At 39.0% G+C, this 15197-nt stretch overlaps 1 protein-coding gene across 1 annotated transcript in view; it reads right to left on the bottom strand.

Annotated features, from left to right (window-relative positions):
* Positions 1–15197, bottom strand: part of LOC132818502 (zinc finger protein GLIS1-like) — a 204136-nt gene that overhangs the window by 90662 nt on the left and 98277 nt on the right. The window contains exons 3-4 of the mRNA XM_060829561.1: positions 9820–9981; positions 535–645 (exon numbers count right to left, since the gene is read on the bottom strand). Of these exons, the coding sequence (XP_060685544.1) occupies positions 535–645; positions 9820–9981 (273 nt within the window). The remainder of the gene's footprint in view (positions 1–534; positions 646–9819; positions 9982–15197) is intronic.

The following is a 15197-nucleotide window of genomic DNA, read 5'->3' as shown; positions in this document are numbered from 1 at the left end:
AATAGGCCCAGCCTTTCCTCATAAAGTAACCTCTTCATCCCAGCAATTAGTAAAGCAAACCTTCACTGGACTTTTTTCTAATGCAATTATATCACTTCTTAAATTTAGAAATCAAAATTGTATACAGCACTCCAAATGAGGTCTATCTGAGGCCTTATACAGGTACAGGAACACTTCCTTACGTTCATACATGACTTTACTGGCAAGAAACACCAACATTTCACTTGCCTTTCTGACACCCACAGTGATATTAAGAAAGAGATACAGGATCTTGACCCCGCAACAGGGGAGAAGTAGCAACATATTTCCAAGTCAGGATGGTGTGAGCTTGGCATTCCTAACTTGTCCATACTTTTCAAATGTCCCAGTGTCCAGCACACTGGGCTTACTCTATCACCCAGCATTCTCAATTGTAAAATAAAGGTGAAAAAGGAGAAGTTAGTTAGTGTACTTTAAAACAGATTAATATTTGGAAAGAAAAGTGCTGTAATAATCCCAATACATTACACATTGACCCATCTGATTGTATCTTACCTTCTTACGCACCTGTTGCTGTTTGGCAGAGTGTGCCTTGACATGCTTCCTCAGTGAGCTTGGATCAGTGTAGCGCTTTGTGCACCCTGGGATCTGACAAGCATATGGTTTCTGTAAAGGTTTAAGAGAGGAAGAATTTTACACTTTGCAATAGCTGCTGAGTCTCATTAATACAATTCTGTACTGACTGTGTACATGTGATACCTTCTGCTGTGAGATGATGAATTATTGCTTCCTGTGCCCAAGCACGTTCAAATCAGAATGCAGTTACTAAATGTAGAAATTCCTCCTTTTAAGATACTTCACTCAAAAAGTTCAGTCCTGGCACTTGATCAGTAATACATGGTGTTAGATGATAGCCCTGCTCCTGGATTTGATTCAAAACCTGGAAATAGTTTTCGCAACTGTAGCTGTTGATAATTATTACCGGTGGCCAATCGCATAACTATCAGGAAGCTGCAAATATAGAACATTTGACTGCAATAACTTATCAATGATCACATTTATATCCTCCATTTGTAAAATGTTTTGAAGAACGTCTTTTTTTCTCTTCAGGTAGACAAGCTATGTATCTCATATGATGTGAAGGATTCTTATCTTTACATCAATGCAAGTTGTAGTGTCATTTGCTGCAATGTTCTTAGGTTAGCGCACAAGGTCAATCCAAAAAGTAATCTCAAACAGTGCAGTATCATTGTTGGGAAATTTTAAAACATTATTTAAATCTATTTCTACTCCACTGATACAACCATTATACTGCATTGCATAGAATCACATTGTCCATGGGCAGAGCATCATTCAATAGTTGACAGTGTCATTTAACCTGGTTTTTGCATAATAACATTCCCAAAAGCATAGTGAGTTTACATTAAGGACTTCCAGATTTAAATTCAAAGTACTATCGTAAGGTGAATAACTGTTTAGACGTATATAAATAATACTTACATTTTCATGTTCATTGTATGGGCAGTAATCTGGCACAGCAGATTGTTCCTTTGTCTAGCATGGTGTTACACTGCTCATTCGAATGGAACAAAAATTGGGTGAGGTTTATAATGGGCGAGCAGTCAGCTCTGCCAGATTATTGTCAGTGCAAAACCAAAATTTTACCCTATTATATTTAATAATCATCTGTATCATCATCTACTGAAATCATTGAATGAGTAGTACCTGGGCTCTGCAGACAGAGATTCCTTTCCAAAAGAAGGAAAGCATAAAGAAGAGAAGGAAGAATTATAACTTTATGTTTATGAAGTGCAGACTTAACATCTGAATATTACAACATAAGGTGAAGCAATATCTTCTCTATCCCATGACAAATGTTTTGTAAATTCAAACAGGTTCAGCATCTGTTTTATGTTACTTAATTACAATTCCTCCAACATTCCTAACACATGTTTTATATATTACCTGCCTCGATTATGTAACTGTTGTAGAGGCTTGCTGGCAAAAATCTCCATTCAATTTTCTCTCCAGGTTTTTTTTTGCTGAGCATGGATCCACATCTCTAATGGTCAAAATGACAATTCTTCATGTGATGCCAAGCCAGGTGTAAGACGGCTAGTGCTCCGTGTGAGATATTGTAGCCAATTCCTATTCTATCCTCACTGGATATTTACATTAAAGAACTTTCCAACAGGAGTCAATGGACATTATTTCTTTCCACCCCTCTCGAGAGGAAAACTAAGGGCAGCAGAAGTACTACCATAGCTACTTCAAGATTAATGAATTTATGATAGATAAGAGAGGAACCAGAGTACTTGTTGGCCTATGTAACTCATTACTACATCTTGGCTGAGAACTTATTGACTTGAACATTGGAACCATATTTTATACACTTAACAAAACTGGGAAAGGTGTGCAATACCATATTTAGAAGTGTCTAACATCAAGTTAACGAGAGCTGCTGAACACACTTCCCTTCTGAAAGTAAGTATTCATAACAATTATTTTTCAAATAAACAGCATCAGCATTGTTGGATTTACGTTATTGATATTCAATAGCACCTGTTCTGCCACTTATTTTTATTACACTGTGGATTCAGCTGAATTCTAATGCATATATCAGGTTAGGTTCAACTTTAAGAGCTAGGTGCAACTTGCTAGTTTGTGACAAGAGAATGGTAGCCCATCAGAGCAGGGGTTGTGGTGTTATGCCTTCTAGTTGTCTTTTGGTCCCTAGATGTTTGAAACAATCATATCTTAAGCTTGAATAGATGAGGGTTTATTTTTTACATTCAGATGTGCCATGTAAGAAAACTGTAAAGGCCAGTGGTGGGTTTCACAAGAACCTGAGTCTGCAATGCAGCTGTGAATGTTGCATTTATCTCATGCATAATTAATTTCGAACTCTGTTCAGACAATATAATAGATAAAGTCCTTCTTAATTTAAACCTTAATGCCCTGCTCCAATCATTAACTTTTCTAGCTGAAAGGAGGTCATCAATTGACTTTTTTTGGAAATAAGATTAACCCCCTTTTTAGGGGCATATTTAGCATTTTAAAAATACCATTCATGTCACTACTTAGATGGTAAGAATGTTCCTCCATCTTGTAGATTTGGCATTTGTTGCTCTCAGTCAACAGTGAATTATACCTAGTTCTACATTTTAGTAGCCATTTTTGGCATCGAGCTTTAAAACGTTTGCCCTTGCCAGTGCTGGTGTGATCTCTTCTAGTGTTGGAATGGGGTACTGGTCGCTTTTTATGATTTGATTAAGGTCTTTGTGTTTCAGGTAAATTCATACTGTCCTGTTGGTTAAGAGCATAAGACAGTAAGAAATAGGAACAGGAGTAGGCTGTTCAGCCCCTCAAGCCTACTCCACCATTCGACAGGATCATGGCTGATCCAACGTTCCTCACATCCACTTTCCTCCCATATTTGATTTCCCGACTATTTAACATTCTATCAAAGGCTTAAACATACTGAAGGATTCTGCCCAGCGCAACCCCGAACAGTTCTCTGTGGCAAGGAGTTCCAAAGACCCTTTGAGAGAAGAGCTTCCTTCCTCCTCACCTCAGTTTTAAATTAGTGTCCCTTTATTCTGAGACTATGCCTTCTGGTTCTAGACTCTCCAATGAAGGGAAACACCCTCTAAGCATTTACCTATCAAACTTCTTAAGAATCCTATATGTTTCAAAGAGATCACCTCTCATTCTTCTAAACTTTAGAATCCCAACCTGTTTAGCCTTTACTCATAAGACAATCCTTCCATACCTAGTGAATATCTTCTGAACTGTCTCCAGTGAAATGATATCTTTCCTTAAATAAAGGGAACAGACCTCCAGAATTCAAGGATTTTTGGAAAATTACAATTAATACATACTCTATTTCCATAGCTACGTCTGTTAGGATCTTAGGACACAGGCTATGAGAGTCAGGGTATGTATCTGCTTTCAGCCCTTTTAATTTGTCTCATACTACTTCTTTGGTGATGGTACTTAGTTCATCCCTTTATTCTTTAGTATTAATGGAATATCTGAATCATCTTCCAAGTAAAGAATGATGTAACATATCTGTTTAACTCTGCTGCATTTCAAAGGCTGCACAGTGGCTCAAAGGTTAGCACTGCTGTCTCATAGCAGCAGGGACCTGGGTTTGATTCCACTTTCAGGTGACTGTCTGCATGGAGTTTGCACATTCTCCCCCTGTCTGCAGGTGTTTCCTCCAGGTGTTCTGGTTTCCTCCTACAATCCAAAGATGTGCAGGTTAGACGGATCGGCCATCCTAAATTGTACACAGTGTCCAGGGATGTGTAGACTAGGTGGATTAATCATGGAAACTGCAGAGTTACAAGGACTGGGTCTGGGTGGGATATCCTTTCACAGGATTGGCGTGGACTTGAATGGTCTGCTTCCATTTTGTAGGGCTTCTTTAAAAACACCATCTCCCCAGATTTATTTGCTAAAGGACTGGCGTTCATGTTGACCTCATGCTTCCATTTTTATGTATGTTAAAGCTTTTATTATCAGATTTTATATCCCTTGCTAATTTGTGCTCAGATATTATTTTCCCTATCTTTATTATCCTTTCAGTCCTCTTTCGTCGGATTCTGAATTTATCACAGCCTTCAGGGCTGTCACTGACTTTAATCTTGTTATATGCCTTTCCATTTAACTTGGTACTCTCCTTAACTTCCTTGATGAGCCATGATTGGTTTATCCCTCTCTTAGAATCTTTCTTCTTTACTGACATGTGTTTTTGCTGAGAGTCATTAATCACTCCCTTAAATAAATGTCTGCCACTGTTTACTTACTGTCATTCCTGCTAATTTATCCACCCAGTTCACTTTAGCTAACTCTATCCTCATTTCTTTGTAATTCCCATTATTTAATTTAAACTCAATTGTTTCTGATCCAAGCTTCTTTTAAATTCTATCTTGTGTGATCACTACTTCCTAAGGGATTGTTTACTTGGAGGTTATTTATTAAACTTGTCCTATCTCCCAAATCCGCAATATCCCCCCAGACGTGGTCGACGCTGCTCTCCACCACATTTCCTCCACTTCCCGCGCCTCCGTCCTTGAGCCCCGCCCCTCCAATCGCCACCAGGACAGAACCCCACTGGTGCTCACCTACCATCCCACCAGCCTCCATATACATCGTATCAGCCGTTGTCATTTCCACCACCTCCAAACGGACCCCACCACCAGGGATATATTTCCCTCCCCTCCCCTTTCAGCGTTTGAAAAGACCACTCCCTCCATGACTCCCTCGTCAGGTCCACTCGCTCCACCAACCCAACCTCCACTCCTGGCACCTTCCCCTGTAACCGCAAGAAATGCAAAACTTGCTCCCACACCGCCCCCCTTACTTCCCTCCAAGGCCCCAAGGGATCCTTCCATATCTACCACAAATTCCATATCTACCACAAATTCACCTGCACCTCCACACACATCATTTACTGCAACCGCTGCACCCGATGTGGCCTCCTCTACATTGGGGAGACAGGCCGCCTACTTGCAGAACGTTTCAGAGAACACCTCTGGGACACCCGGACCAACCAACCCAACCACCCCGTGGCTCAACACTTCAACCCCTCCTCCCACTCCATCAAGGACATGCAGGTCCTTGGACTCCTCCATCGCCAGACCTTAGCAACATGACGGCTGGAGGAAGAGTGCCTCATCTTCCGCCTAGGAACCCTCCAACCACATGGGATGAACTCAGATTTCTCCAGTTTCCTCATTTCCCCTCCCCTGACCTTATCTCAGTCCCAACCCTCGAACTCAACGATGCACCTTCCTAACCTGCAATCTTCTTCCTGACCTCTCCGCCCCCACCATCACTCTGGCCTATCACTCTCACCTTAAACTCCTTCCACCTATCGCATTTCCAAAGCCCCTCCCCCAAGTCCCTCCTCCCTACATTTTATCTTAGCCTGCTTGGCACACTTTCCTCATTCCTGAACAAGGGATCATGTCTGAAGCGTCGATTCTCCTGCTCCTTGGATGCTGCCTGACCTGCTGCGCTTTTCCAGCAACACATTTCCAGCTCTGATCTCCAGCATCTGCAGACCTCACTTTCTCCCATTATTAGATCCAAGGTAGCCTGCTCCGCAGTTGGCTCTATGACATTTTGCTCTCGGAAACTATTCTTGATGCACTATATTAATTAGTTTCCTTGGATACCCTTTCCAATTTGATTGATTTGATCAACATGAAGATTCAAATGACTCAATTATTGCTTTGGTCTTTTTTAAATGCTCCTATTATTTGTAGATTTATAGCCTTTCCCACAGAGTGGCTTCTGTTTGGGGGTGTGTACACACTTTTACCAATGCCTTCTTTCATTTTTTTTAACCTTCACCCAAATGGACTCTACATCATCTGACCCTAGATCATCTCTCACAACTGTCCTCATTTCATTTCTTATTAACAATGCTACCCCATCCCCTTTTCCATCCCTCTTGTCCCTCTTGTCTCAATGAAAGGTCAAATGTCGGTGAATGTTAAGTTCCTAGTCTGGTTTTCTTGTAACCACATTTCCACAGTGGCAATGAGTTTATATTCATTTACCTCAATTTGGTTTCTTTCTAACCACAATGGAATTTAACAACATTTGCGAAGTAGTCTGTATGATTACTTTGTTTTCTTCCATCTCTTGGGACTTTTGATACTTTATGTGGAGGCTGAATCAGTCAACCGTTTCATCAAAGAATTCAAGGTGTATTTGCACCAGATCTTCTTTGCTTGGAGGGTGTTTTTCAACAGCTGTTATATGTTCAACCCTTCATGTCAACTACTTCACTTCATGGAAGTGGACTGGTTTACTGAGATAGTCTGTAACTCTGTGCAACCACTCAACCCCAGAATAGTGATTGAAAACATACAGTTAACATCTTTTCCTTTGTGTCCCTCTGATCTTGGGTGGTCCTAGCTGTCAGATCTCAATTCGCCATACCCTGTCAGCATGACATTGGTTTGATTTCAGAACACCAATTGGATACCCAATTTGCTTTCAAGCTTTCAGGAAAGATCTTTTGCTATAATCTGAGGGGGATGATGTAACTCTGTGCTCCAGGTTCAGTCCTCAGGTTCAGATTTATAGTTGTGGGCTTATTTATCAGCTTCTTTGTTATCTAAATGATTGTGTGAATTTCTTTTCTCTGGAACCTGCTGTATCCAGACATTTCATGACATTGTATACCAATTAAGTTCTCAAACTCGCTGGCATGTATGGATGTTTTGGTTTCTCTTCTTACCCATTCAACCGGTTAGTCTGACTTTGTTTATCACTTTCTTAATATACCCTGTATATCTTTTCCCAATGATTAGTCTTTACACAAGCTTTGCTGACGGTTTCATATGTGGGAAAAGTTAAAAATCACACAACACCAGGTAATAGTCCAACAGGTTTAATTGCTAGCTAGTGCTCCAATTAAACCTGTTGGACTATAACCTAGTGTTGTGTGGTTTTTAACTTTGTACACCCCAGTCCAACACCGGCACCTCCAAATCATGACTCATTTGTGGGCAATTTCCTTCTGTCATTGAATTTGTGATGGTCAACTATACCGCCTGGATACCTTTCTCTCTGTTTGCTGTACTTTGCTTTTCTGCTGTTTCACCACATTAAGCTTACTGCCTGCCTTTGGTTTAACTGTAGTGTTCATCATTATGGTGGTTACTGACTTCATTTATTGGCTTGTGGCTTCAAGTGGCTCTGATATTATGGGCTTGTGCTTTCCAATTAGTTTCGATACATCAGCATGCACAGAATCATAAATTACTTGATCCAATGGCCTTTCATCCTTGTCTGTAAACTTAGTTTTTCTGGCTACATGTTTAAATCTTGATATAAAGTTGTTAAGGTCTTCCAACTCCTGTCTGAAGCCTTAAAATTCATAGTGGTGGATACGATGATTTGATATTGGCTAGAGATGTATGTTAAATCATGCAAAAAATTTTGTGTAGATTTCTGTCACCAAGTAAGCTCCCAATTGTTCAATAAATTTAATCCTTCATCTGCTGCCCACAGGAGGATATAGCTGACCCTCTCATCATTATTAGTGCCTTTTTTGAAATTACAGAATGTCAGTCTGCACTTTGATTTAAATTTTTTAAATGTCTCTAGACATCATCAACTTTCCAATTCATTGTGTGCTGCAGCTGCACATATATTTCTGTGCAAGCCAAAATTCCATTTTTGTTTTTGCATGTCAACATTCTGTTTTAGTTTTTCCAGAGAGGGAGAAAGAAAAACTAACTCGGATCAATTATGCTGGGCTGGGGGTTACACAACTGGATCAGATCTGGTCATCAAAGACACAACAGCACAAATTCTAATCCCACTTGGAGCACTGAAGGGTAGCATAGCCATCCCTGACAGAAGATTGCTAGACACAAGAAGTGAGATCTTTTTCCTGGTACTAGCTGCCATATTGATATAAATCTTTAAAGGTCCAAGCCTTTCAGGGGGTGAGTTAATAAATGAGTGAGCAGTTAAGTGATTGAGTGAGTGACGTATTTGTGGATGAAGTGAATCATTTAAGTTTGGGTGAATCAGTAGGTAAATGAGTGGATCTTATATGAGTCAGTCAGGGACATAGTCAGGTGGGGAGGGGTAGAGGATCAATTTGTTTTAAGTCAAGGTAGTAGACAGGTGATTATGGTGGATGGTCATGTTATCTGTTAGAGTTGAGGAGGGGTTATTGGCATGGCATTGGCTTCAGTGTTCAGATGAGTTATGGCTGATTACTGAATTAAACCAGGCATTAAACTGTATACCATCTCCATGGCAAGTATGCAGGTCAGTCCCACATATATGGCCCACGTATCCAACCTGAGATCAGGGTCAGAGACTTTTGTAGAGGGCTGTGAAAATCAACCCATTGGAAGTTTTTAAAATTCCCATGCAATTACCACACAAGTTTGTGCTTCAGGGCTTTGTGGGGTAATGATGTATATTTTCCAATTTATAGCCCATTTCCAATGAGCCATAGCCTGGAAGCTATGGGACACTATTTCCAGCAGAAGTCACTGAATAGCAGGAAGATTTGTTGGTTATACTGTTCAGTGGCACAAAGGCATTCATACTGCCACTAGTCATCTCCACTAAAATAAGACAATTCAATAAGGCCAGGGGGACTGGGCCAAGATCTCCTTGCTTCCATTGTCATGAAGCATTCAAGAGAAGGTAGTTGTCTGTGAGCCAAAAAAGGGTGCTGCTGTTATTTTTGAAGTGCTTCATCTAAGGCCACAGTTGGATATTTGGTCACTTCAGTGCTCCCAATGTGGCTGGTGCTATAAAGGGTGCCTTATGGGAAATCATAGGGTTGCTCTTTCACCCCATCAAAATAAATAGCTAACAAGTCTTGACTCCTCTGATTATTATTTCCTACCATTCACCCACTGTAAGTAACCTTGATGAGAGCATTGGTCCAGTCATAACAGATACCGTTCTATGGACTTCATTATAAAAAAGAAATCAGAACCATAGAAAAGAAACTGTGAAGTTTGACTTTGACTTTGACATGAAACTTGGTTTAAATATTCAGGAATAGTGAAATTCTAGATCTGTTTAGTGAGCAACTGAAAGAGAAAGGCCTGTTAGCAATTTGTGTCAAACCCTTCAGAACTGCTTTTTGCAGTAGCATTGACTCAGATTGTTTTATAGTTGTATTTCAGTTCCCCTATCCATGTACCTATAATAGTCTTTTTTTCAAATTTTCAACATTCTCACTTTTTTTTGCGTGTGTTTGCCTTCATTGGCTGAAGAGAAAAGGAAAGGTGCTGAATAACTACCCATGACAATGTAATGCAAAATTTTCTGTATAGCACTTACCGTGTCCAGGTGCGTTCGTTGGTGTTTGGCACGATCGCTGGAGTTGCTGAAAGCCTTCTGGCAGCCAGTATGTTGGCAAAGGTAAGGCTTCTCCCCTGTGTGGCTCCGCAGGTGGATTTTGAGATTTTCTAGTCGAGAAAATGCCTTATTACAGCCTTCGAACTGCAATAAAGTATTAAGAAAACATACATATTACCATGAAGAAATAGTTAATACAGGCAGTTTAGCTACAATGACCACAGTGTAAACTAACAGTTCTCATCCAGTAAATCACCACAGCTTAACATCTGTACTAACTCAGAGATGAAAGAAAATAAAATCTGTGCCATTAATTCAACCTTTCAACACTGACATGTCCTAGAACAGCACAAGATTGAATTGGTTTCTTTTTGCTGAATTACGCTCCATCAACTCTTTCAAAAACATACATTACCTAAGCTGATTTAAATCACACACATAGAGGGCATTTTATTCTCAAAGTGATCTCTCCAAATGTCATGAAAGACAAATTAATAACCTTTTGGGCTTTACTTAAATGAGTAGCTACAAATCTGACTGTTGTCTGGGTTGATTTAGCCTATGTCCTGTTTATACCAATTAATAAGTCATTCCTTCTTCTCCAAGCTGCACTCCAATTTTTTCGGCATGAAACCATCAAATTGGGTGTTTAATAGAAACCAGTGGCTCAGTGGAATAGATAGTAGCCTGGACTTTGCTGGAGCAGGGCATCTTGTGGTAGTTCTGGGTAGTTATACATTTCCCTATACTTTACAACTCCTTTTCTTTGCCTATGTCAGTTGCTGAAAGTATAAATTGCTGTCACCATTGTGACCCAAATTAATTTGGGTCCTGGATGTATGAATGAAAAAGTGTATATTTCTTTTACCAAGATCTGCGGATTAAGAAATAAACAAAGGAGAGACTGTGTAAAGTGAAATAATTGGAGTGCCTTCAATGGCATATCAGGTACTGAATGGAAATTTTTAAAATGAAACATTGGATTAAAAGTGAAAATTCTCAACCCCTCTCTAATCATTTTGCCAGTTTCTTTAAATCCACATCCCCTGGTTTATGACCTCATACCAAGGGAATCAGATTCTTCCCATCAACTTCACATGGCGCCTCATAATTCTTGCTCATCAACTAAATCTTCCCTTAGCTACCTTTGTTCAAAACAGCGCAAGTAACCTTTTGCTCTGATGCTCTATGCCTGAATCAAAAAGAACAATATCCTATAGAACTTCATAGCCAGTTCATTGACACTGCCCTGGTGCTTTGGGAGATCTGTGAACACACAACCTAAAGCATTTGAAATCTCTGCTCTTCCACAATTCTCAATATCTTACCATTTATTGAATATATCCTTGTATTGCTTGCTGTCTCCAAATGAATTACCTTGCACCTTTCTGAATTGAATTCTATTCATCACTTTTCTGCCCATCTGGCCAGTCCAATGATATCTTTCTATATTCCAGACTTTAGTTCCTCACAATCAATTTTATAACATCTGCATGCTTCTTAATTATGATTCCTTACTTAAGTCCAATTCATTGAAAAAAGCCACAGAAGTTAAGAGGCACAGTAGTGAACCCTGCTTTCCCCACTGAAAACAGCCCTCTATTCTCAAAGAACCCATCAACCCTTTCCCTTTGTTTCTTGCCTTTGAGCTGATTTTGGATCCAACATATTACTTGCACTTGGATCTTATGGGCTGTTACTTTTCTGACCAGTCGACCACAGTGGACTGTGTCAAGACACTTCCTAAAATCCAAAGGGGCTACATCAAATGCAGTTCTCATTGATCCTTCTTGGCATTTGCTGTGGTCATAAATGACATTCATTTAAAAATTCCATGCTGACTGTCCTTGATTAATATGCTATTCTAAATGATGATTTAAGCTGTCATCAAGGTTAAGCTGACTGACCTGTAATTATTGGGTCCATCCCTGCCTCCCCTTTAAAACAATGATGTAACATTGGATGTCCATCGGTCTTCTGACACCATTCTTGCAGCTAGAGAGGATTGAAATGATGGTCAGAGTCTCTGGCATTTCCTCACTTCTCTTCGGAGCCTGGATGCATCTCACCTCGCCCTGGCGGTTTATCTACTTTCAAAGATGCTAAAATCCCTGATATTTCCTTCTCATTATGTTTACATAATCCAATATTCTCCTTAATTACAACATCTGCATGTCCCCCTCTTTAGTGAAAACATGCAAAGTATTCACTGCAAACCATGCTCACATCTTCTGCCTCTGCACACGTTAACGTTTTGGTCTCAAAGCAACCCTACACTTTTCTAAATTATCTATCTGTTCTTTAGGTATTTGTAAAACAACCTTGGGGTTTTCCTCATTTTGACTTGCTAAAAAATTCCATGCCTTCTCCTTACTCTCCTAATTTCCTTCAAATTTCAATCCTGCATTTTCTATTTTCTTCTCGGCTTTCTGCAGTATTGAACTTTCAATATCTGGCGTATGTTTCTTTGTTTTTGCTATCACACTATGAGCATACTTTAATATCTGAGAGGGTCTAGATTTTGGAGTTTCCCCCCTTTTTAATTGTTGGAACATTTGTTCTGAACCCTCTCTAACTTTTCCTTCAACTTGTCACACTGCTCTCATATTGATTTACCTTCAAGTAACCATTTCCAGTTCACTTCTGCCAAATCACCATTGGCTTGGTAAAATTGTCCCTTACCCAATTTAACTTGTACTCCTCTTTATCTTGGTATTTTTTCTACCAAGTGGATAAAAATAACAAATATTTTCTGTCTGCCGCACGTACAGTATTAAGGATCAATTCTATCTTTAACACTGTCACCACACCCTCTCCTATCCACATGCCTTTTGTTTAATGTTTCAGGAAAGGAATGAGGTCAGTTGTCTCCCAAATGTCAGAGGGGAGGGAGAACCAGATAAGTCTTCCACAGTTCAGCCACCGCACAAACTGAGATTTACTGAGCATGTGAAATGTAGAGAATGCATAAATTGGAACAAAGAAAAAGTGATTTGTACCCTTAGAATAAAATATAGTGGATTCTTTACACTTACTGACAATTGGTTTCCACGCTTTAAAAATCATAGATTGTGATTATCTTTGTTTCCAAAAATATAGAGACCAAGTCCAATATAACACAAATCAATATGCCATGACAGATTTGTGAATAGGTACCTTCTCAGTTTGGTTTTGCTTCTTTGCAAAGTCAATAAATCCTGCATTAAGCTTAACTCTCACAAAAATGTTGTCAGCAATCAGTTCAAGTATATAATTATATGTTACTGTCACATCAAAGTGATCTAACTGCTCATTTCATTACTAATAGAACTTTATAGCTATTATTTACGCAGTTCTTCAAACCTCATCGTACAGACAGAACTATTCCGTTCCCTTAGTTAACTGACAGGGAAGGTTCTGGGAAGATGAGCTCATGGATGAAACAACTGGAATCTTTATTTGCAATAGAAATGTCTTAAATAATTTAATTCAAGGTGACATATACATCAGATGGATTCTGTAGCACTGTCATACATCACCTGTCAAGACATAAAGCTAATTTAAATATTTGATTGTCTGAGAGGTTCAACTATACAATCCAGCAATAATATATTTTCACTTAGATCCCTTGATCCATGTTTAACCAGATTTCTAGTGTATTACAATACAACCATTCATCAGTTCACCATGAAATTATCCAAGATAAAGAAATATTCTTGGACTGCTACTTAACCTGCTTCCAATTCCATATTTTGACTGGAGTATAAGTGACAAGAACCAGATTTGCTTTCTCTAAAATGCTGGAAGAAGTACCTCCAGTCAATACTAGTTTTGAAATATTTTCCCCTCAGATAAATTAAGAAACTTTACAAAATTAGCAATAATGTAAGTGGAACTCAAATCATAGATAATTTTGAAATTACCCAATATCAGCCTCCAACTCAAATAATTTCTTCTGGGAAAGTGTAAAATTCAGCACATTCTTAACATTAATGTATAGCTACTATAAAAGAAAAAGGAAGACTGGAAAAACTAAGGCTGTCTCAATGAATATCAATTGTAGCCCTGTGTTACATTTCTGGGGGAAATGAGCTGTGATGGAATAAGTGAAATTTTTTTTACCATTATGGAGCTAAATAGCAGCAGTGTGCTGTTCAGCAACCTTACTAATATCCATGGTAGTTGCTGTCAGGTCAGATAAACAAAATGGCCTTTATATAACAGTAAGAAAAGAGCAGGTCATAGACTACTGACATTGGAGACAGACAACACATGGAAAATCTTAAGATTTTCAATCCAAGCCACTTTTTTTTTGTTTTGTATAAAAAACCCACAGCAAGAGAGGATTGTGTCAGGTTTTGATTAGTGATTTACTTAACATTGTTTTAATAACTTTATAAAATACAATTTTGTTTTCTTTTGACAGCACCTGATCAGAGAAAATAGTCAAATAAAAGACAGTTTGTTTCATGCTAAATAAGTGTTCCAGGCAGCACAGTGGTTAACACTGTTGCCTCACAGCTCCAGGGATCTGGGTTCATTCCAGCCTTGGATGATGTCTTCAGAGGGTAGGCGCAGACTTGATTGGCCAAATGGCCTCTTTCTGAAGTGCAGCGACTCTATGAAAGTCAAAGCAGAGTTTATTTTCTACTGTGATGTTTGAGCAGTTATTACTGCTGACTGATGTTACTATTCTTTGAACGGATAGGAAAGGTTTTCTCACCTCTTGCCCCACTCTGTCTTTCTATTGCAGGTTTTCTTATTTTGCTTCACCTAGCAGTACAACTGTGATAGCTGATTACACAAACCTTGTTTCTTCAAGATTCCAAAAATCCTGTCATAAACATTTTTCTTCTGTATGAGTCAAGACAACATCTGACCACATCACCTGAGAAATTCATTCTTTTCATCAATCTTAAGTGATGGATGTCCATCCTGCTGCTAATCTTTCTCTTCCTCTTGCAATGTTCAGATATACTTTAACCTATTATTTGCTGATTTACATCGTCTTAAAAGTGTCCTACACCAGAGGCCTTGGTCTTAATATAAAACAAAACTATTGAACAACATATAAGGGTGTCATACAAGGAATGTATCCGTTGTAGCTAACTGAATTATTATTTTTCTTGACTTATAACAGGGCAACTATTCAGAACAAATCACTGTTAAGTGTAGATCAGCTTCCATTCTGAAAATTAGGGCTTTTCATCATCTCAGCAACCACTGACAGTTTTTAAAAATGACACTGTTGTTACCCAATGAATTACAACGAAATAATTAGATTCGATGATCACTGTTGTGGTGCAATGAGTATTTATTCCAGTAACATTGGAACTTTCTTAGATCATATATGCAGTCCACAATCTCTAGTAGTGGCATTG

This window comes from Hemiscyllium ocellatum, chromosome 9 (genome assembly GCF_020745735.1).
Source record: "Hemiscyllium ocellatum isolate sHemOce1 chromosome 9, sHemOce1.pat.X.cur, whole genome shotgun sequence".
NCBI lineage: Eukaryota > Metazoa > Chordata > Chondrichthyes > Orectolobiformes > Hemiscylliidae > Hemiscyllium > Hemiscyllium ocellatum.
Note: the sequence above shows the minus strand (reverse complement) of the source record. Positions and strands in the feature narration are given on the sequence as shown.